A 25133-nucleotide genomic window follows, 5' to 3' on the forward strand; every position below is an offset into this window, starting at 1 on the left:
TGTACATATGAAACAACATTCAAAAAGAATTTTGGGTTTTTAAATAAACATTTAAAAAATTTTTAATTTTTTTTAAACAAATTTTTTTCCCCCCAAATTTCTTTAAGGGCATTGTTTAAACCTTTATTTGTTTCCTTTTTTCCCTTTCCCTTCTCCCGTTTTTTTTGTTTTTGTGTTGTTTTTTAATTTCTTTTTGCTTTAAATATTTCCCAAAATAAAAAAAAATTTTAAAATTTTTAAATTAAATGATTTAATTTAGTTAATATTTTTTTTTAAATTTCTTTTAAAAGAAAAACAAATTTTTGAAAAAGTTAAAAGGGAAAGAAATTTTTTTAATAAAAATAAAATATTTTGGGAAAAACGTTTTTTTTGAAAGCAAAAAATCTCCCCCAAACCAAAAAAAAGAAATAAAATTGCTTTTAAAAATTTTGGGATTTTTTTGGGTTGGGATAGGGAAAAGGGTTTAAAAGGGTTTTTCCCAAAATGTTTTCATTGTTTAAACTGAAAAGGGACGAAAAATATTTTTTTTGAAAAACCAATTTTAAAAAGTAAAATTTTAATTTTAAAAAAAATTATGCTTTTGTTCTTTTCTTTTAAAGTACAAAAAAATTTCCCTGTTAACACAAGAACTTTTTTTAGAAAAGGATTTTCCTTTTAATATTTTTTTTTAAAAAAATGTAAAATTTTTGATAATTTAGGTGTTTTTTTGGGAATCATTTTCTGTTAAAAATTTTTTCCCAAAAAGTTAAAATAAAAGGTAAGTTTTTGTATTTTTTTTAAATTTTTTTGATATCAAAACCAAAATTTTTAAACAAAAATTTTTGTCAAAACTCTAATGCCATTAACATTTAAACTTTTAAGGTTTGTTCGTACTTGTTTATTCTTTTTTAAGATTTTTATTTTTAATCACAAATTGTTTCAGTCTTTTTTAAATTTAAAGGTTTTAATGTCAAGTTTAAAGCAAGTTTTTTGTGATAAAAAACATGTAATGTAGAAAAATTTTTTTAATATCAAAAGAAAAGAAATTTTTAAAAATTAAAATCCTATGATTGTTGAACCAATGTTTCCCCCCTTAACAGTACAGAGATTTTGCCACCAAAAACTTTTTTAAAAAATATTTTGTAAAAAATTTTTTTTTAGTTTTTGAATTTATTTTTTTTATTTTGTATATTTTAGATATTTAAAAAAAAATTATAAAAACAATTTAGGGAAAAAAAATGCTTTTAAAAATTTCAAATTGAAAACCAATTTTTTTTTTGATTTTTAATTTTACGTCAGGGAAATTTTCTTAAATAAAGTTACGTCGTAAAGGGCCAAGGGGTTTAAATTTGGGGAAAGGGGGTAATACTTTGTTATAAAAATTTTTGGAAACTTTTTTAAAAGGCCCAAAAAAAAGTCCCCCTTTTTCATTTTTTTATATAGGAGTCGGGAACCAGACCTTTTTTCATTTTTGGAAAACTGTAACCGGTTGAAAACTCCTTTTTACTTTCCAACACAAAAAAAACTGTATCCAGATCCGATAAAATTCTTAAAATTTGGTTTTAATGTTTTTTCTATGAATTCATTTTGGAAAAGAGATGTTTAAAAGACAACAAAAAGGAATAGTTTGAAAAGTTTATTTCATTTAAATGATTATCCTGTTTTATGATAATTAATTTGGGGAAGGGAAAATTTTTCATATTTTTTTTCTAATTTCATTTTTCCTTTTTAAAAACCTTTTAAATAAATTTTTTTAAAAAAAAAACCCATTCCCCAAAAGGTTAAATTTCAAAAACATTTTAGAATATAAAAATTCAGACAAAAAATTCCGAGCAAAAGTTTAAAAAACTCCTTTTGGTTTTCCTGTTTTATGTTTAATTAAGGGGGTTAAAGGGAGAAGAGCATATTTTAAAAAAGGGTTTTTTTTAAAAATTTAAATTTATAATTCCGTTCTTTAAAAAAACCAGGTTTTTTGGAAAAAAAAACCAAAACAAAAAATGAAACCTTTTTAAGAAAAAGTTACTGTTTTAAAATTTTAGTTTTTTTTAATTTTGGGTTTTGAAAAAAATTTGGGATTTAAAATTTTTTTAAAGGGGGCCCAAAAAGGTTAATTTGGGGGAGGAAAAATGCCATTTTTAAAAATTTCAAACCTTTAAAAAAATTATGGACCTTTTTAAAAAAAATTAAATTTTTTAAAAAATTTTAATTCAAACTGCTTTTTTTTAAAAGGTTTTTTGAAAATTTTTTTAAAAATTTTGGTTAAAAGAAACCCGGGAAAAACTTAAAGATAAGAAAAAATTAAATTTCCTTAAAAAATGTCAGGGGGTTTGATTTTTTTACCTTTTTAAAAATTTTTCCTTTTTGCGGGTTGTCTTTTAAAATTTTTTATGTTTTTTGTTTTTATTTTTAAAAAATTTAAACAAACGTTCCGGGAGTTTTAAATTTACAAAACCCTTCCCCGGTTTTCGGGGTTTTTGGGAAATTAAACTCCCGAAAATTTTCAAGTTTTCACCAAATTAAAAAAAAAATAACCCTTTTTTAAAAAAAATTATGTTTACATTTTAGTTATTTTTCATTTTTTGTTTTGAAAAAAAAATTTAAAGGGCAAAAATGTTAAAAATGGGTGGGGAATTTAATTTGCCTTTTAAATAATTTTAAGTTAAAAAATACTTGGGAAGGTTTTAAAATAAGTTTAGGGAAAAAAATCCCCCTTTTTAAAAACTGCGGGGCCCTTTTTTTAAAAGATTTGGTTTTTAATTTTTTTGCTTTTTTTCCCAAAAGTGGCTTTTAAGCAAATATAAAATAATTTTTATAAATTGAAATTTTTATTTTTTTTCCCTTGCAAATAAATTTAAAATTTTTAACTTTGTCTTTTTAAATTATTGGTTAAATGTTTTTAAAACTCAAACCCAACGGTTGCGTTTTTTTTTTAAAAAGTTGGGATTTTTAGGAAAAGACAAATTCAAAAAACTTTTTAAAAATTTTAAATTTAAAACCCAAAATAAATAAATTAGTACTTAAAACTTTTGTTTTTTTTGCTTTAAAAGGGCTTTTTAAAAATTCCCTAAAATTAAAAGAAATTATGGAAAAAAATAAAATATTTTAACTTTAAAATTTTTAAATACTGCATTTTTCTCCCATGTTTCCTTTGTTTTGATAACCAATCTTTATTTTAAAAAATTGTTAATGACACTGACTTTAAATTTAAATTGTACTAACGTGTAATTTTTTTAAACAACATTTTTCATTTTGTAAACGTTACACATTTTCCCTAAGTCCCAATTTTTTTAAAAGGTTGCCCATTAATTTGGGGGGGACATTCCCCTAACAATAAATTTTAACAAGAAAAGGGAAAAACACATTTTGGGTTTGGTTTTACGAATTGGAATTCTGTTTTCCCCGTATGTAGGTTTTGATTTGAATCTAAATGAAAATAACTTTTTGCTTTGGTATCTTTAAAATTTTCTAAAAATTTGAAATTAACATTCCAACGATCATTTTTTAAATCATTGGGCCCAATTTTCTATGGAATTTGAAAAAAAGGTCTGTGTTTAAAAATTTTTGAGATTGGGAAAAAATGTTTATACCATTTTTTCCAAAACTTTACCCTTTCGTTGAATTTTTATATGAAGGGTTTTAGCTAAAAATTTTAAAAACATTCCTTTGTAAATTTTTTGGAGTTTATGACAAAAGTTGCTATCCCCCACCCAAATTTGGTTGAACATGGTAAAAACGCAGTATTATGTCATTTATTTTTTTTAAAAAGGGTTTGGAAAAAGGTTAAAAATTTCATTTTGGGTTTTTTTTAAACGGGGCCCCTTCCCAACACCCAAGCGCCAAAAAACCCAACCCTTTTCCCCTTTTGGGGTGAATTATTGTTTTTAAGAAACATTTTATATTGACAGGGAATTATAAAATTTTTTTACTTCCAGCGATTGACCCCAAATTAGGGGTTTGATACGTCAGTTTTCCCCCCAAATTTTTAAGCAAACCCCCAAAAATCAGCAATAATTTTAAAATATTTTAAAAGACCTTGGCATATGGATTGGCAAACTGATTTTCAAAAAATTGAAAATCTGGTTCCATATTAAATCAATTGAAAAAATTAAAAGGGCATTTTCCGAAAAATAGAAAGGGGGTTTTCTGACCCAACGGGAAATGAAATTTTTTCAAATGATCAATGAAAAATTTTTGCCCAATTTCCCGGATTATACTTTGGGGATTTAAATTTAACGGGCACGGGGAACATTTAAAATGTTGCCCAAATTATAACTGACAATTTTTTTCCTAAAAAATTCTGGTATTCAAGGTAATTTTATATTTTAATATTTTGTTTTTGCCATATATACCTTGTATTAATAAATTTTTTTTTTCATTAATTTTTTTTTTTAAAAATTTTTATTCGACGGGTTTTTTTAAAAAGGGGAAAATTAAAAGAATGTTGATACAAACGTATTTAAAAAAATTTTAAAATTTCTTTAATTTTAACATTGATAAGAGGGTTTTTGATCTTTTCAATCATGAAAATTTAAATTTTACTAATTAAAAAAAGGTAAATGTTAAAATTTTTTAACAAATAAACCCAAGGGTTTTTAAAATTTTTTTTTACTTTTTGTTTTCTTTTAAAATTTAAAACCCAAACATTTACTTCCGAAATGCATAGGGTTTTAAAAATTTCAACAATGAAAACCACTAAAATTTTTCCTTCCGGTTTTTTTTTGGTTTTCTTTTTTTTTTATTAAAATGGGGAGGGGGATGAAAGGGCATTTGAAAAAGGCCCTTTCATAGTTTTGCTTTTTTAAGTTTTTTTGTTTTTTGATTTTTTTTTAAAGGTTTCTTGGGCAAGGGAAATGTTTTTAAGGTAACGTCCTTTCTTTTATTTCTTTTTCCTTAAAAAAGTAAATAAATTTTTTTAAAAAAATTTTTTTTTAGAGGGTTAAAAGCAGCTTTGCCCCAGTTTTAATGCAAATTTTTTCTTTAAAAAATTTTGAAAAAAAAAAATAAAATTTTAAAAAAAGAAACTAATTAAAACATTGCAAAGGGCACTTAAAAACCCACGTAAATTGCCAAAAAGGGGTTTAAGAAAAATACTTTAAATTTTTACGCTTTTAATAACGCAGCAAATTATATGATTGATACGCAAAACGGGTCATTAATCGCACATAACTTTGTAAATTTTTAAATTTTGATATTGAATTTTTTTACTTTTTTTTTTGATTTTAAATACATTGTTTAAAGAAAAAATTTTTTTGGGTTTTTTTCCTTGGGAGGCGTGCAGTTTTTAAAATTTTTATAAAAATTTAAATTTCATGGGAAAAATTAAACATGTTTAAGATGACATCGTTTTCAATTTTTGGAAATTTTTAAAAATTTTGGGTTTTGAGTTTTTTTTTTAAAACAAAATTTTAAGCCTTTCTTCTCTTTGTAAAAGATATATTTTTGTAGATAACGTTTATGCACAACATTATTTACATTTTGTAATAAGAAAATAATGAAAATCACTTGAAACCATACATTTTCAGGAGTCCATGAACGAGAAAAATTTCAATTATAGCAACTGCAACAGCTCAGCAGTCCCACTGTATGTTAAATATCTTCATATATCTCCAGATCCAATAATGTTTGGAAATGAAGTAAAGATCGATTTAAATTTTCCCTGGATGAAATGAGGCTTTAATAACAAAAGCATTGAGGCTATAGGAAATATATACCCATTTCACTCCTTTCAAAGGGGGTTGGGCAAATTACATCCCAAAAACCGAATATTCTAAAAAACAAAACATGGATTAAAAATTAAAAAAATTTATAATATTACATGATAAAAGTAATATAAAAACCAAAAAAAACATAAAAAAGGGAAAAGTTATAAAAAATATTTTAAAAACCCTTCCTGTAATAAGTTTTTTGAAAAAAATTTTCGTTGGATAATCGAAAACTCTAGTTTTAATTATATAAGCAGGGAGGGCCCCCAAGAAAATTAAGGTTTTTCCCAAGTAATATTGCCCCATTTTAAACATAAAAAAAAGTTAAATCCCCCAAAACCAAAAAAATGTCACAAATTTTTTTTAGCTAAAACAAAAAAATTAACAAACCTTTAAATTTTTTCCCTGAAAAATTTTTAGAAATTGTTTAAATTTAAAAAAAAGGGGTAAAAAATATTTTTATGCTGCAATCTTTACGGGGTTTTTTATTTTGGGTTTCGTTTTGAAGCCCAAAGCCCGGTTTTACCCCCAAAATTTTTCCCAAAAATTCATGGGGGAACCCAATACTCCCAATTTTTAACGATTTTGTTCTATTCTGAAAGTTTTTTATGACAGGAAAAAAGTGCCCAAAAGGGGAAATAAAAAAAATTTTCCCAACAATACGGGGTTGTTTGCCCTTCAAAAAAAGTACGTGATTTTTTTTTCTTTTTTACAAATTCAAGATATGTTAAAAGAAAAAACTATATATCAACTTACCATAATCATTTTCTTTGCGTAAATACTTTTTTAAAGAAAAAAAATATAAAAAAAAATTAAAACCCCCACTTCTTTAAAAAAAGGAATTAAATTAGCAATATATTTTTTCCTTGTGGGGCCCCTTTTTAAAATCCGGGGGTATTAAAGCCCAATTTTAACCCCAGCAAATTTTTTTGAGGTAGGGGAAACATTTTTTTTGACCGTTAATCTACACGGGGGAAAGGGAAAAAAATTTTGGGTTTGTTTTGGAAATCCATTTTCTTTTAAAACGTAAGATATAATTCGCTCTTTGTTTTTAATTATAACTTTTAGAATATTCGTAGTACTATTTTTTTGTTCTTTTAAAAAAACAAAAAAAACTTTTTTGGGAAAAAAAAAATTTATAAAATTGTATTTCTTTTCTTTTCTTGTACTTATAAAAAAATTTATTTTAAAAATTCATTTTCAGGGTGCCCTAAAAAATTTGTCATCCATAAAAAAGGGCCAAAACTGAAAAAGGTTTATTTTTCGAGTTCAACAAAAGAAACAAGATAGGGCTTTGAAATTATTTGCGCCAAAAAAGTTTAAAAGTAAAAAACTGTATTTTACAAAAGATTTAATGCATACGAGTTTGTAAATATTATATTTTCTCTATTTTCCCTTTTAAAAGGGGGTTTTAAATTATTATTTTTAAAAATTTATTTCAATGTAAGAAAGATGACCCTTTCATTCGAAATCTGATTTGTTTAAAAATTTAAAAGAATGATTTTTCAATTTCAAGTTTATCTTTTTACATTTTAAAAATTTTTTTAAAAAAAAAAAAAGGACATGTTAAAATTTTTAAAATTCCCGATGGATAGAAAAAATTCAGCAAAGTTTCCTTTGTTTTTGATTTTGGGTTTTTTTTTTAATCTTCAAAAACCCAAAAAAATTCCCGTTTTAATCGCTTTTATTTTTCCCCTTTTTTTTTTCAGCGAAATGCAACCCCTTGGGGTTTCAGATAAAAATGGAAAATAAAGTTTTAAACAGGGAATGACCATTCAGAAAAAAAAAAGTATGTGTGCGGGGAAATTATTGTGAGAATTTGTTTTTGACAGAAATGATTATATTTTAAAAACATAATTTATTCAACATTTAAAATGAAAAAATTTGCCTTTATGTTGCCGAAAAAAAATGTATCTTACACATTTTTAATGAATTTAAAAGGGCCCCAACTAAATTTAAGAACATAACTTGATTAAAAATTTGAAAAAATTTTTTTATTAATGTTATTTTGTTAACCGTTTTTAAGGGGACGGGTTTTTTTTGACCAAAATTTAAAATTTTTTCGGTATGGCCTGTTAAAATTAAAAATTTCTCTAATTCGATTTTTGACGTTAGAAGATTAAATTCTAAACTGAAAAATTAAGGAAAATTTACCCAAAATGTTTCACATATAAAAGGGCCCGAATGTTTCTTTTTGTCTTTTTTTGTACTGTAATTAAAAAAATGGAAACCCAAATTTCTTCCTTAAAAAAGTCCCATAATATTTGGCCCTTTTTGAAATAAATCAATATTATAAACCCCAATAGTTAAATACTTTGAACAATTATCCCTTTCCCAACAGTTTATGCCGAGTAATTTTCAAGTAATCCGGTACAAAAGTCGCGGTGGATAAAATTAGGGTTTCTTTTTCCCCCCAATCGAAGGTTTTAAACTTTTAAAATTGGGGTTTCGATTATTTTTACCTCAAAAAGCACCCGTATTGCCTACATGCAAGAAAAAAAATTCACACTTTTATAAAAAAGCCCTTTTAAAAATTTTGCAAATAGACAAAAGTAATTTTAGGGATTTACATTACTAGTATCCCTTTTTAATGGCAGCATTTAAAACCGAAAATTTAAAATCTTCTGGTAACTTTCCAAAACAAAAATTATAAATTTTTAGGGGTTTTTCTACAATTTTTGTGATGAAAAAATGATTTGGAAATGGAAAAAACAAAAATTTTTAAAAAAATGACGTATTATCCCAGAATATTTTCTTTCCTCTACCACTCGTCAAACTGTTTAAAATTTTATTGCATGTATGTGGTTTCTTAAGGGTTTATCTTATGAGGGTTAAAAATAAATATCTCAACTCGGGGATTTATTTTAAAACAAAATTAAAATTTTTTATGTGATATTAGAAAAGCGATGCCCGGGAAAAATTTTTTCCCAATTTTAAATAATTTCAAAATTTTTATTTGGTTTTTTATGTTGCCACGTTTCCAGCAAGTTTAATTCCCTTTATTTGTTGTTTTACAAAATATTTTTTGAAACCCGACCCAAAATTATTATAATGTTTTAAAAATTAAAAATTTTCATTTAAAGGTCTTGTTATTGGGCTTAAAGACTTTCCCTATTAGCCTGGGGGCCAAAAAGCCGAAGGCTTTAAAAATGACCCGTTAAACCTTAAAAACCCAAAGGGAATAATAAAAAACACTTAATTATTGATAATTTTTTAATAACTAAACATAAAATAAAAAGGTTTTAAAAACTTTAATTTAAACAAAAAAATCTAATGGGGAAAAATTTCCCTTGGTTTTAAGGGGAATTTGGGAAATGAGATTCTTTTTTTAAAAAAATCCAAATTTTAAAATGGCGACTTTTTCCAATAAAAAAAAAAACAGTAAAAAAAGGCCCGGGTTGAGAGCCAATTTTTAAAAATTTTCCAATCTCATAATAGCCGAATTTTCTCATAAAAGGGCCCTACGTTTTTGCATTAATAGCCTTGCTTTATGTTTTTTTTTTTCTGGTGAACTTCATATTTTGCAAATTTTCAAATTTTAAAATGAAAAAGTACCTTTCATTGGGAAAAAATTAATTAAATAAAATTTGTAAACATCAAATTGTTTTATTACAACAGGTTTTTTTTATATAAGATTATTTCTTCTTTATAAGTGAACGTATTTTAATAAAGGGACAAAAACAATGTCAAATACATTTGAGCTTTTCTAAAACTTTGTAATTATTACATTTGTATTATTGAAATATGTTGGGCAGATTATGTAAGAAACGCAAATAAAATATACATGTCACCATAATTTCTGACTGGAGACGGTTTAGAAGAAATATGAGTTTCTTTATGTTGAGTATTTTTTTTTTGACAAACACACCATCAGAAAAATAATATGGATCAGCATAGGTCTGATAATTACAGCATCATTCTGATAACTTTGTATTCAAAGTGTTAACAATATAATTGTCGGTTACTCGTGGTATATATTCCGTACATACAACATAATCTACCATGGATTATTTTACTTGTAAAGCTTCGAATTCATTCATAAAGAGAACTTTCATTGGTTTATTTGCTGAAACAGAGCAGATAATAAACGGCCTTTACTAAGCGCTATCTTTATGATAAAAATGACTGCTTCTAAACAAGAACAACATAAATATTTCACTATTTGGATCCCGATAATATTGATTAACATTATAAATTTTTGCAAACCCTTTCCCCGTTAAAAATAAGGTTTTTTTATAGTCGATTTAAAAAAGCATTGCAGCTGGGGAAAATTTTTGGATCCTGCCTTTCATATCTATTAAAAATTCAATTTAATAAAGAGTTTGGGTCAGTAAAAAAAACCACGGTAAAAAAAGAAGTATGTAAATTAATAAAAAACCGTGAAATCCCGACGATACAATTATATAGCCTTTTTTCAAAACATAAAAAATTTAAAAATTTTAGACAAACAATCAAAATTTTTTCAGGGCATTAAAAAAAAAGTTATGAAAATTCCTTTATGTTTTTTTGGGAAAATCTGATAAAATTTAATTTTTTTGATTATATCAAATTCGAACACATGGGGTATTTATTTTAGTTAGAAATAAATACCAATAAATGCACAATGCAATAATTGGACCCGCCCTTCTAAATTATCACACCCTTGGGTTTATGCTGTAATTGGGGCATGTTTTTCTAGGGTTTTTGTTTTTACATTTTGACCCGGAAGAAAAAAAGGGTTTTTATCAAAATTTATTTCAAAGTTTAACGTTTTATCAAATTTTTTTGAAATAAAAGGGGTTTTAAAAGAAAGGCTAAATTTATTTTAAATTTCCCTTTGAAAGTTATGCATTTAAATTAAATATATAGACTTGTTTAAAAATTCCAAAAAAGAGCGATTATTCATGCTTTTGAATTTAAAAAAGCATTTAAAAACTGCGCTAAAATTCAATTTTTAGACATTTTAAGTATTTAACAAGCAGTTTTATTCTTTTTAAATTTATGCTTGGGAAAAATTAATGGAAATAGGACTAAAGTTTAATTTTAAAATTTGTTTTTAATTATTTGTATCCAGAAAAAATTTTTATCTCCAAAAAGGCTAGTAAAATTTTAAAAATAGAAAAAATTGACATAGGGTGAAAACTTACGGTGAATTAAAGCTTAATTGAACATGCCCTAATTTAAAATTTCGTGTTGTTGGGGGGTTTCCCTTTTTTTTATAATTTTCAAAAAAATTTGAAGTTCAAAGGTAAAATTTAAATTTTAAAATCCTTAATTTTAAAAGCCACCATTTTCCCGTTGATTCTTGTTTTACCATATCCTTTTTATATTTGGGCTAAAATTTGTATTAAAAATTGTTTAAAAGGCTGATAAAAAACATTTACTTTTATTTGGGAAATCCCCTTTTCTTAGGGTTTTTAAAATTAGCCATTACTTTTAATGCAACTTTTAAGGTAATAAAAACTAAGTTTTATGTCTCTAAATTTATTTACATTTAAAAAGACAAAAAAATACATAAAAGTTGGATAGAATTAATTATGTTTGGGGCCCCCAAAAAACAATAACCCTTTCTTAAGAATTTATTTTTGATCCCCATGAGCCCCCCTAGTAAAAAAATACTCTTTTTCCTTTGTCATTATCAAAAATTTAAACCCAAAAAAATTTTTTAAACACACATATTTGATTAAAAGAAAACGGGGTTTTTTGCCTTTTTAAAAAAAAAAATATTTTCTAAAAAAGGGAAATGAAAATTTCAAACCGGGAATTTTAAAATTTAAACGGGATATTTTTAAAGCAAGAATTACAAACAGTTATCGAATAAAAAAATTGGGGGAGGATTTGTACAAAAAAGCCCAAAAAACGCCGCCCTTCTCTGTAAAAAAAAATTAGGATACGTTTAAAAAGGGAAAATTTTGAAGGGCCCTTTATAATTATAAATTTAAAAGTGTTTTTTTTTCTAAATCAAATGTTTTTAAAGGTTTAAACATATGGGTCACAAAATTTTCATTTTTGCCGAGGGAAAAAGTTGATAAAATTTCGGAAAATTATAAAATTTAACCAATTTTCCTTTTTTTTACAAGTGTTGCTACATGTTAAAAATACTATCTGTATATAAAAAGCAATCTGAATAAATAATGAATATAACAACATACAAATCTTTCAAAATTAACAAACGTCTTTTCATTTACATCACGATTAAGTGTACAGTGACATTCAGATATTCATATAAAAAAATCGAGATTTGCCAGCTATTTGAACATTTCGTTACATTGGCTATGCATTATACAGTAAAATAATTTTATAAATCGTCCTAACCTAATATGTAAATATAATCATATCATCGAAATCTTTTATTATATGCTGTGTTGTTTAATTACAACGTATTTTATGTTGTATAACGGCTACATAGTAGGAATAGCAATATTTGTTTCAACTTTTACCATTGCACTAAAAAGTGCATTCGAACCGAACTAACAAACTAACAAGAACAAGGCACATGAGTATCATAACAATAAACACATCCCAAGCTATAACAAACAAATAACAAACAAAAACGCCGAACTAAACTTGTAACCATCTTGCTGAATCGCATATTTACTTCCGTATGCAATAAATTCCAACAGAAATCAACCATCTGTCATTTCCTTCCGGTTACGTGTTCTTTTCTATTTTTTTAGTTTTGGTTATTTATCTCGTAGTGTGTATGCCATGGGTTATTTCAAGTCGCTTACAGTATGCGTTTTGTGCATTTTTGCAATTGATTTTGTATCATCACAAAGGCATATATTTCAAGGTTTAAGAATATCTTTTTCTTCATTTTTTCCATAAGATGTATAATTTGTATTGGAAGTGTTTTTAAAGTATTAAAAACAGTTATTTAATCAATTAAAAAAAAATATGTTTATGAGAATATCGTTAATCATTTTTAACTTGGTTGGTGATATTTCATATATATTTGCAAAATGAAAAACTTTTAGATATATTTGAATGAATTTATTTATTGATATTTCCCGTTATTGAACAACCAGTGTTTACATTGTATAACAAAAACATAAAATTTTCCCTGAAACCATATTTTTTCAGGAGTCGATGAAGTGCGAGAAAATTTCAGTTACTCCAACTGCAATAATACAGTTGTCCCACTCTATGTTAATTTTTCCTCGATATATCTCCAGACCCAATTATGATTGGGAATGGACATAACGATCCGTTCAAGAAGTTCACTCGATAAAATGCTTTTGGGGAATGGAAGCCATAAAATTACATTGAGGTAATTTTGGAATATAAAAATATATTTTGGGAAAGTATTTTAAAAGGGATGTTACTTTTATTTAATGAGTAAAAAATTTAAACAAATACAAAAAATTTCCTTAGGACTGCCACAGGATAGATGAAAATAAAGTCCTACCCGATTGATCTCTTTGACACTAATTTTTAATTTAAAATTAATTTATAAATTTTTTTTTATTTTTTTGGGGAACAAAGCTTGCCTTGGGGCCTGGGAAAATGGCAGCAAAGGGGTTTTTTCACCTTAAAAGGGGTTATTTTAAAAAAAGGGGGACCCCATAAATTGGGAATATTTGACCGCCAAATTTTGGGGCTTAAAAGCAAGGCCCTGCGCATTGTTTTTGATAAAAATAAAAAATTCAGCCAAGTTTTTAAAAAAATTTCCCAAAAATTTAATTTAATTATAAATAAAAAAAATTTTTTAAATTTTCTGATATTTTTTTTCATTAAATAAAAAAAAAAGAATCTTCAAAGAAAACCCAAAAACGGCAAAAATTTTAAAATTTGCCTTGTTGGGTAAAACCCGTTCAGGGCGGAAATGGAAAGTGCAAAATTAACCCAAAAAACCGGCCCCCAACCCCTTTAAACAGAATTTTAAAATTCAAACACCCAAAAAGGGTTAAATTTTTTTAAAATTTAAAAACATCCCCCAGATGTGTTCATTCGGGGTTATCATGGAAAAATTCAATTTTGACACGGGGTTTTTATCAATGAAAAACGGTATTTGGGCCCCCAAAAAAAAGAAAGCGGTTTCCAAAAAGAAAAAAATGGGCGGGGAAATTAATGGGAAAATAAATTTTTAAAGGGTCTGGGTTATGAAGCCTTCCCAAACACAGACAAGACTTAAAAAAAAAACAAATTTAAAAAGCAGGCACCTAAGGGTGATTATACAGTATATAAGTAGGAATACTGGAACCACCCAAGTTGAAAAAGGCCAAAAACAAGAAACTAAAAAATACCATCTAAAAATGTATACAAAACAATATTGTCGTGCTGAACCATCTTACGTCTGCACAAAAACGACATGGGTTCTTTACATAGTACATATTTGAGCTATATTAAAGAAAACCACTCAACTGGTATATGATTTTTAGACCAGACCCGAAATAGACTGACATTTGATCATCAAGGCTTCATGGGTTCTGAACACAGCCTCGTTGAGGTGAATCATTGTGCTAAGTTTAAGAAATTCCTTAAAGGAATATAGGATTTATAGAGTAGACACAAAATTACCTAAAAACCGACATTTGATTTCAACCTTACTTCCGACATCGGTTCTGCTCCATTGCCTTTTCTTAGGTGAACATTTCAGCCAAGTTTCAAGAAAAATCATTCAAGGGGTGTAGTTTGTATAGACCGGACACAAACTTGTGATGATTATTTGTTCTTTCGATCTTCTAAGGGTAACCATGATTTGGCACAGAAGTGGCATAGGTTATAGCATTGCCTTGTTGTCATTTGAGCCAAGTTTTAAGACGATCTTGCAAGAGATATAGGATTTGTATATATAGACCGACGTCAGGACGAATGACCGAGTGCTTGCTCGACTGACCGACGTTTAGCACTTATAATAACTATAATTATAATTATATATTGAACGTTTGTAACGTTGATAATAGTAACGTTTATGCATGCAATGTAATTTATGTTGTTATTGTCATAAACGGAATTATGTTAAGGTTTAAATTCGTTATTAGGATTCCTTTCAGTAATATTGCCACATATTAAGGACTTTTACAACTTGTCATTCAGCACTGGTTGGTAAAACTATGAAAAAGCTGAATTTAATGGATTTTTTTAAGGTTTGTTATAAATGTTGAAATTTTTACAGGTTGATTTAAGTTTGCGTTTGAAGACAAAGACCGGTTACACAGAACTATGCAAGATCGTAGGGGAATCCTACTGTCATTATAACGATTTGTGTTCTATTCTTAAAGATTATATGAAAGGCAAAACATGTCGGGAGGACATACCGAAACTGTTTAACAATACTTGTGGTTGCCCATTCATTAAAGTAGGTGGTAATAATTTCTTTCTAAACCAATTTCAAAGATATGTAAAAAGTAAACTTTATCTTTTCATAACTAATATTCTATAATTTTAATAATTTAAAATAATCATGTTTAATTTAAAATAATCACGCGCTTGTACATTTTTAAATGATTTTTAGCATTTAGTTTTATCTTTACAGAGGCCGTATGACTTGCCGCCTATTAATATTCCCATACCGCCGCTATCGTATGAGGTACGAGGAACATTTGTCTTGACCATTAACCTACACGAGGAAGGAAAGATATTGGGATGTATAGAAATCCAGTTCTGCATAACGTAATATATTTCGTATCATGTTTGATAATTCAAATTTTTAGTTTTGGTCATTCAATTGTCTTGAATAGTATACCTAATGATACACAGAATGAGAATATGTACAAACATGATTTATTCATAGTTTGTACATGTATATAATTACAGAGTTCTACATGTTTGTCATTCAGAAATAGACAATTCAAGTTTATAATGTATAATTACAGCATGTACATGATATGCGTAATTGCATTATGTGCGCACATACAAGTTTGAAAGAAAAACACTTTGTATACGTAGATGTAATGACTACAAGGTCGTTCAAAATATATTTTCACTATGTTCGTTTTAGGGTCAGATACAATACCTTTTAATGTTTTAATGTAAGTCAGATTATCCTCATTCGCATATATCTGGTTTGTTATCTAACCTTCGATTTCATGTTTATCTTTTTACAGTTTATTATTTAAGGAATGAAATAGAATACATATATTGTTTGGATCACGATGGAAAGAAATTCTTTGACAACTTGCCTTAGTTTAATTTTTTTATTTTCTTATCTATCAATTCCTTTAATTTTCGGTTTAATCTTTTCAGCGACTGCAACCCCTTGGGATACAGATAATATGACAACATGTTACTATATCAGTTTACGTGGATTACTTTAGTTTATCGACAGTGGCAAAATATGAGACTGGCTTTAATTTATACATATCTATAGAGGCGGAAAAAACAATGTGTGTTTTGAAGTTTTGATTGTTTTACGGAACTTATCATATTTCACATAACTTACAATACCGAACTATATGAATGTTTACCTGCATGTTCCCGATAAAATAACCTGAATTCTGTATTAAATATGTATTTAAAAAATGAAAAGCGATCAACAATTTTAGATTCATTTCGGAAATATACTTTATTGGCTTCGTGTTATTATTGTTATAAGACATTTCTCAAACCATGTTGATAGTTTGTCCCTGATTAAAATATCTGCAAGTATGTTTACGAATAAAAGTGAAAACTGTCATAATATGTATGTTACATGGACATTCGTGTTTACAAATAGCACATGTAATAGTAATTAACGACTTGATAGCTGATGTTTAATTCCACGTTGCACCAAATGCATGGTCATTTGTTTACCTTATATCACTGATACGCATCAAGCAAAATTGAACAAGCTTGACCCAAAAGGTTAGAAACAGTCATCTATGTTATCAAGTTAATAAAAAATCCATTTCAACATCATTTTAAGATTAGGTTTGTTTTTGTCATTAATTCACAAGAATTTCACAAACAGCCAAGCTTTAATGAACGTTAATCTCTAAATAGTAATCGAAGGGAAGAAAATATATCAGATTCAACAACTTATTGAGTGAGAAAAAAGTTGGTTGATAAGTAAATTGCAATTTGTTTTTTTCCCCTTTTCTCAAAATAACTGTTTGAAAATCCTAAATTGATGAAGAGTTTCTCCATCGCATCTGAAAAAGGCTATATTGGTTTTAGTCAAGTACACTTGATATAATTAATACAGATTCAGTTGAAACTATTGAATTTGTACTGATTTATATAGCTTCATTTGAAACTATTGTATTTGTACTGATTAAAATAGCTTCATTTGGAACTATTGAATTTGTACTGACTATATAATCTAGTGCATAATTACAGTTACACCTGTCACCTCACCAGGGCCGTACAGAGGAGAAATATAACAATTCCGTTATAGACAAGAGTTCCTTATCAAGAGGATCCTTTATTCTATTAAGTACTGATGTGTTGTTAAAGGGTGGCTTTTGTTCGGGTGGTTTTGGCACCGTTTTGACGCTTCGACATAAAATATTTATGTTACATGTTTGTACAATATATGATATAAAATGTTAATTACAAAACAAAATTCTGGCACCAGATCCAAGTCGATGAAAATGGATTACAGTTTATAGTCCAGTCAATTTGTAAAAAATTACTTCAGAAAATGGGAAAAGCACCAAATTTGGTACAAATGAACTTTGACATATATAAGAAAAATTGAGCATGGGACCCATTTTTGAAAATCAAATATGGCGGGAAAAATCCAAAATGGTCGCCATACGTGTTAAAAATTTCAAAAACACTTGTTTTTACTAAGAGTACTTGATAGATAGCTACATATTAGGGTATTATAATAAGAAGAATAGTTGTTATTAGTATTTAAACATTGATTTGTCTTTTTAAAGCTATTACACTTAGCATATTTCATTATTTCTGTTTATCATTAATTTTCACGACCCTGGAAATCCGATGAAATAAAGTATTGTAGAGGTTTGTCATCGCTGTCTTCGAAAGATGTTAAGACATCAATTTTTTACAACATTCTTTTTTTGTTTACAAGGTTAGTTTATCACAAGAAAATACTTATCAAACAGATTAAACAAAAGTATTTAAAAATCCTAGCATAAATCAAGCAAACGGAAATTAAATATCTGCCCATCAAGTCAGGTGTACGCCTTGCAATTTTATCTTGTTGATAGCTGTGAAAGGTATTAAGCAAAGAAGGTGTGAATAACAGAATTATAAGCTAACATGTGTCAAATTTTAACAGTCATTTGGTATTTGAATTGTCATATAAAAATATGAAACTTTATAAAAGAAAAAAACGAAAACCTGGCAGACATATATAATGTACATTTTGTCAAAGCAGAGATGTAGATGTTATCTATGTCTCTGGACTCAAAGTATGCGTTACTAAAAATTAATTCTTTTTAAACTATCGCTTTTCTTCATATGAAGTTCATGACTGTCCATTTGTTGTATAAAAATGGAACGCTGATTTTGTAGAAATTTGCAGTTTACAGACTCAGATTTTGACACACCTTTGATGAAATAACTGCTTTTAAACACTACACATTGGTTTTCGATTGATAAACTACTAACTTGACACCAACTTTCAAGACTAATCTAGTTAGAAGTTACACTAACTCATTATTGTAAATGACATCAAATTTCTTTACCTTCGGGTTGTATCTAAAGGTAATATAATACCCCTCTACCTTCTTTAATGCCACCCCTCACCCCACCCCCAATTATATGTCAAATTCCATTTTGGTGTCCCTAAGAGTGCCCTGTGCCACAAAATATTACATTTAGTTGCTGGGTTTCATGCTTTTTGGCCTCCGTTTGCAATCATGTTTTCCAAAATTCCGAAAGACATGGTCTTACAAGTTTTTATTTTAGACATTACAAAGTAAATAGCCCTTTATATGAAGACTCGGCATTTCCGCGCTATAATCATATCAAGGAAAACAATGGACAAACGTGCTAGATAATTTGCCATATCTTGGCACTGTTTTTCTTCTGAGGGCCTCAAATGTATGTAAGATTCAAGATACGTCACCAAGTCTAAGGTTTAGAACAAATGTGACATTGAAAATAATATGAGTAAACCTTGCTGCCCATAAAACATCAGATACCTAGGGTATTTCTCTCTTAATGCTGACAGCTCTTGGTCATGCTTATGAAAACAGACTTTGTGATGAATGTGTTGTTTGATATTATTTAGAGTCTCAGTCAGCATTTTGTGCTGGGTTTTGTTGTAATAGCTCAGCAGTTTCCAGACTTGACAACAAATTCCAAAGTTTCATTGACATGCTTAAACAAGACAAGAGTAAAGAGTAAAGCATATTGATATTCATCATCAAGATCAAGAACGTAAATTTCAAAATAGGCTATAAAAGCTGGTTTTGTTCCTTTGTGACAGATTTGATCTGACATGTGCAATTCCTTTTATGATATGTGACGTAAGTACGAACATTTCCATAGAATAAGAATGATGGTTGAGATTTGGTACAGTTTTGAAGCTCAAATAGTATAAACATAATGGTAATCGTGTTTGCAGCTAGAAATCGCAAAGAGCAACTTTACAAAGATAAAAGCAAATATCCTAACTAAGGCTCTTTGCTTCCAATACCAGTTTTGTAATTTTGTTCTAAAACAAAACAGAAAAGTGACATAGCTCCCAGATATCTAAATAGCAATCCAAAGCTGCATCGTAATATAAGCTACCCATAGAGCGAGTTTAGAGGCAATAGGTGAAAGCAATCTCAAATTATTATTTGAAAACTGAGTTTCTTTTTTAAGCGACAGTGATCTTGACCATGAGCACACAAACCTTGGTAGCAATACAAAGTTGCATCTTTAAATAAGCTACCCACATACTAAATTTGATGTAAATAGGCCGAAGCAAACTCATGTGATTGAGCTGAAACTGAATTTCTATTTTTGTGTAACAGTGACCTTGACCTTAATCACTGACACCAAGGTTACACTTAAAAGCAGCACACACACCAAGTTTGTTGTCAATAGGCCAAAGCAAATTCGAGCTTTTGGGCGAAAACTGAATTTCTGTTTTAAGCAGCAGTGACTTTGATCACAAACACCTTTGGCAATCCCAAGCTGCCTCTTGCTATAAGCTACCCAAACACACAAAGTTTAGTGTCTATAGGCAAACGCAAATTCAAGTTGAGCGGAAACCAAAAGTTGCCGTCCGCTCACCTGCCCGCCTGCAGACTTTGGCATAACAACTACCGGTTTTCGTTGAAACCTGATTAAAACATTTAATATGTGACTTTAGGGTGGGGGCTGCGTTACGCCGTCTTTCATTGATGATCTTGTTTATCATGTTTTAACGATTTCAGGACTGCATTCCATGAATGTTGGTCTCTGTTGTATTCATAGTTTGAGATTTCTGTGATTGATTAAGCATGTAAAGTCACGGTTGTTATTGTTATCAAGTCTAAGGCTGTCAATCCTTTCAGGACTATGTTTAACATAAACTTCAGATGAAAGTCTTACCTCAGATAGACTTCTGTCAAATAGAGAGATACTTGATATCATTATAATACATGAAATAGGATACTCAGAATAGAATTTCAATATGCATAGACATGATAGAGCTTGCAAAGTGCAACACTACACACTCTTTAAAGATCTTCGTAACTAAGATTTAATATTGAACGTATGATTTAAAAAGAAAATATTTAAGGAATACGCAGGCAAATTAATGACAATACCAAAATTATCTTATGTACTCAAATCACGCTAAAACGACATTTGTAAAAGTCCAATCATGAATTTCGGTATCAATTCTATTTATTTTGAGTTTGAAGCGTAAATATAAACGAAATTTAGCCGCCGACAGAATCACCGATGACTGTCAAGTATATATATTTTGAAGATTTACAGATTAATGAATGAAAAATTCAAAATAAAAATGTTGCCTGTGTTCCCCTTTAAAAACATGAAACTAAATATTTGGGTTATATCTTTAAGGTTGCAATCACTCTCAAATTGAATTATGAATAGTCCAACATGAAAGTGGTGTTACATTTAATAGATCTGAGAACTCAATGCCTACAGGACCGTGTGTGTATTCTATGCCTAATGAGGGTCAATCGACCCTTTCAGGCACTATATAGTACCTACTATACATACGCTTTTGTTCTTTTATTTTCATAGTATCATAAGATTTGTTTAACATGGAATTTAGGTAATATTTGGTGCTAGCAAAAATTGTTGAGTACGCTGAAGGAAATATAAATACTTCCAGCTTTCCTTGCATTTACAGGGATGGAATATGTTAAGACATCCTATTCTGTTTGTAAATACTATAAATTCAGATATTACAATTTGAATACTTCTTATATGGTAAATTGCTCACACTACACACATAAAGCATTTTAAGTCATTATATTTCATAGTTATTTGACGTGATCGTCTACTTAGGATTACAACAAATAAATTGAATATGAGAAAATAATCAGAAAAATATTTCAAAGTACTGAAATAGACTGTTTTGTAATTTCAGTAACGTGTTACCATAGGAACAGAAACAATTAATAGCATTATAATTCTAACTAGTATCTTTGATTATAAGTAATGCAAATCTCTCATGTTAAGTGCAAACTGGGGTTATTTCTAGCATAATTGTAAGTATAAATAGCCTCTACTGAAAAAGAAAGGTGATAATTCCATGTAATGGCGGCCATTTTTAAAAATGGTTGCCATGGCAAACATCTTGGCATATATAAAATGGGTACCATGCCCAAAATGTTTCTTTTACCTTTATTAACATCTGTGCCAAGTTTCATGCTTTTCCAATTTTCTGAAGTATTTTAGCATATTTTGTTACAAATTAACTGGACTATTAGAGCAGATTTTAGATAGAATGCTCAAATAATATATTATGTACATCCAACTTTCGGCGAAATTATTTAAAATATCAACAAAGGGAAAAATGTAATTAAATAATCCAACCTGGTTAATCTAGTAAACGGCAGGTATTCCAAATAACTGTAACAATGGTCTAATAAGCAATATAAAACATTGCAGGAAATCATTTGATTTTATAAAAGCAGATTCGTGATAAACATCTAAAAATTAATTATTCCAAATACATACAGATAGTGAAACCGACCATTACCACAATAGTGCACGTCAAATAAATGTCGAAGCATTTGTTATATTACTGACTTTCCAATATTATTTATGTTAATAATTTATATATCTTGTTATTTTGATACTGTCTGACTATGAACCCTCATTCATTATGTACATGTAATTGCAATATTACCTTATGTTGTCATGTTTGCATGATCTCAGTGAATAAATAAATTGAAATTGAAATCACGCAGATTTAGTACTGTACAAAAATCTTATTTACATGATTTTGTTTTTAAATTCGAACTTAAGCTATGTTCTGCTTGATATTCCACTTGTGCTCACAGGAACGAATTTTAAAAGATGCATGTATTTATTTTTTTCTGAAATTGTCATACTTTTTTGAAAAACCAAATCTTAATCTGATGTACTATGTACATGTATCGTTAAAATTATTTAGCTAATTGCTATGCGCACAACCTTAACATTCTACGCTTATTATTATACTGTAGGCACTTTCATCATACGTCAGATATTGTTCTTTTTGTAGAACATTTTTCATATAATTTCATACAACATGGAACTTTTGTCATGTAAACCTGATAGTACTGTAACTTAGTTGCATTACTTATGACTCTCTGTTATTTAAAGGCCCAAAATTAGCCATGAGTCGCCTATAAGGAACGAAAATGGACGCCATATGGAGTGAACAAAGTAGAAAATAGTTTTTACAAAACAATAGCCATCAATCACAGTCAAATTTCTTGAAACAAAACATTCAAAAAGGCGGAAATAAAATTGGTAATCGATAATTTTTTAAAATGATTGACATTGGAAATAGTCATACTAACAAGAACTAGGATTGTGATCCATATGACACTGATCTATTCGCCCATTGAATAATTGATAGCTAACATATCTTTATGTAAAATTGCGGTTTCATTGGAAGATTATATTCAATTTCTATCATACAACTGTCAAATGTTTGTCTCCCGAGCTGTTCTTATTTAAAAGTCAAAAATGTTTGTCTCCCGAGCTGTTCTTACTTAAAAGTCAAATACTTGACTTTTTATATGCCCGAAAGAATTTCGGGCATATTATGTTATACCCCTGGCGTCCGTCCGTCTGTCAGTCTGTCCGTTAGCGAGCATATCTTAAGTTCCATTTGGCCCACAATATTCAAACTTCATAGTATGATTGTCCATATTAGGTAGAAAACTGTGCTGATATTTTGAGTGTCAGAGATCAAAGGTCAAGGTCATCTGATGGATCCTTTATCCTTGTAAGACAGTTTCGCACTCACTCACTCTACGTGTTTAGTCGAGACGTACAGCTGTAAATGTTATGATGAACAACCATGTCCAATGCGCGACCCCCTATTGATTTTAGTGTCATTAAATCAAAATACAGGGTTACAATGACCTTAACACCGAAGATTGTGGTTTCTGGAGCAAAACACAGGTTTCATTGGGCTAACAGTGTTCAAACTTAATAGGATGATTGCCTATATTGAATAAAAAGTCCATATCTATATTGTAGTCACAAGGCCAGGGGTCAATATCAAATGACTTAATATTTTAACAGTTTCTTAACTGTCAAACTTCATAGGATGACCACTTATATTGACTTCATTAATTACATGCCCGAAACAATTTGCTTATATTATGTTATATCCCTGGCGTCTTTCCGTCCTACCGTCGTAGCATTTTTACTTACAAGATAACAACTTGATGGTGGTACTTTGGAAATATATATGAAGGTTCTTTAGCTATAAAGGAAAGTGGCTTTTTGAAGGAGGAAATATTTATTTAATTTCCATGTCTCACAAATGCTTCATCCTTAGGGTGACTGATAAAGTTAAATTGGTCAGTAGGCAGTTTTTCAACAGAAAGACATGTAATAATAAAATAAATAGTATTAAGTGTTCTGAAGTGTATCCAGTTTACGAAAGACGGTTACTTTGGATATAAAAAAGGATGTAAAAAATAAATTTGCATGCTATCATACTAAGACATTGCTACCGGTTCTTTACCTAGTATATGTATGATTATAAATATGGTTATTGGCTAAGTCCAAACGAGAATGTATCATTTTTAGTTTTGCCGTTTTGGACGTTATTTGAAATTCTGTTTTTCTACATACCAGTATTGAAGTTCACGATAAGTATTGCTTCATGATACTTATAGATTTTTCACAATCATTACCATGAAAGAACAATGATGAAAGAGCAAATAAATTTCTTAACAAAAACATATAGCAATTTTATGGCTTTTAAATCACTGATAGGGCAGCGAATAAAAATCGTTGGTAAATTTGTTTTTGATTAAATATGAACATCGTGTAGAAAGTAAAATAAAAAATGTTTTTCCTGGTGAAAATCATTATAGACAGGAAACTGAAGGGATGTAGCTTTGCAGCTTCACCCAATTCTGAAATCTGCTTGAAACAGTAGTCCATTGTTTTTCGGGCCAGAATTGACAATTGAAAAAAATATTTACCCCATTATAAATAAAACATGAACATATTTGGGTAGGATTTTGTCTTCGTACTCACTGTTGATGTTAACCTGAATCTTTTATCATGGTGTAGTTCAGATATTGCAAGAAAACGAAATAGCTTGCAACTGAAGTTCGCTCCTATACAAACAACTTCCAAAGTTATACAAAGTGTTTGATAAAACGGCTCATATACTGACGGAGATCCAATATTCTGTGGCAAGCTTTTTCCCCGTAGACTGGTGCATATCCAAAAGAAATTGGTACAGAAATAAAATACGGCTTTTTTCTTTTCCGAATCGAGCAATATTTGTTTAGGAAATGATGCCGAAAATAATTTGGGTCACGTGGTATTTCTACACTGTATAAAGCTCCAAAAACATTTGATTCATTCTTCCCCCGGATTACGTGACTTTAGCAAGGTGTGTTAGTACAATTACCTTTTAACAACCATGTTTTAATTGTTTCGTTATAAAGAAACTTTTTTGTTCGATCTTGAAGGAAGCTATAAGCGTATAGGCACACCCTAGATTGCCGAATACGTTTCTAAAAACAACAACAACAACACAAAAACATTCAACACTCCCCCCCCCGGAACAACAAGTTGCTCATGGTGGCATGGTTTAAAGTCATGCGGGTACCGATCCTAAGACTACAAGTCCGACGCGTTTACAAGTCGACCACTGTGTGATTATTTAAACAAAAATTATCATGTGTATCATAAGTACTAGTATATGAGTTGTAACAAGGAAGAAAAAGGTAATTATTCAATGGCATCATATTTAATATTTGCAAACACAAGACTAACGTTTACCTAAATTTAGCATTTATCATCGGTTAAAATGTAAAATAATTTCCCGTTTGAAACAAATCAAAAACCGTTTTGATTATTCAGAGGAGTACTCGAAATGTACGTGTATGACACAAGTTTCTTCGGAATTTACATTTAAATGTTTTAGGTGGGCTTGGCTGTTTC

The 25133-nt window shown here is 28.6% G+C and overlaps 1 protein-coding gene across 1 annotated transcript; it reads left to right on the plus strand.

The window, feature by feature from the left end:
* The first annotated feature begins 14759 nt into the window (after positions 1 to 14759).
* LOC132739723 (uncharacterized) lies at positions 14760 to 16553 on the plus strand. The gene is made up of 3 exons (XM_060727514.1): positions 14760 to 14961; positions 15139 to 15275; positions 15849 to 16553. The coding sequence occupies exons 1-3, from the start codon at positions 14761 to 14763 to the stop codon at positions 15874 to 15876; spliced, it is 366 nt and encodes a 121-aa protein (XP_060583497.1). The 5' UTR covers position 14760; the 3' UTR covers positions 15877 to 16553.
* The last annotated feature ends 8580 nt before the right edge of the window (positions 16554 to 25133 follow it).

This window comes from Ruditapes philippinarum, unplaced genomic scaffold (assembly GCF_026571515.1).
Source record: "Ruditapes philippinarum isolate M1 unplaced genomic scaffold, ASM2657151v2 ctg14050_1_1_1_1, whole genome shotgun sequence".
Taxonomy (NCBI): domain Eukaryota; kingdom Metazoa; phylum Mollusca; class Bivalvia; order Venerida; family Veneridae; genus Ruditapes; species Ruditapes philippinarum.

Excerpts from the sequence above, each read along its gene's own strand:
- LOC132739723 (XM_060727514.1), top strand. The coding sequence starts at position 14,761 with ATGTTGAAATTTTTACAGGTTGATTTAAGTTTGCGTTTGAAGACAAAG. Across the intron at positions 14,962-15,138 it reads GTGGTTGCCCATTCATTAAA|AGGCCGTATGACTTGCCGCC; the intron begins GTAGGTGGTAAT and ends TTATCTTTACAG. Across the intron at positions 15,276-15,848 it reads GAAATCCAGTTCTGCATAAC|CGACTGCAACCCCTTGGGAT; the intron begins GTAATATATTTC and ends TAATCTTTTCAG.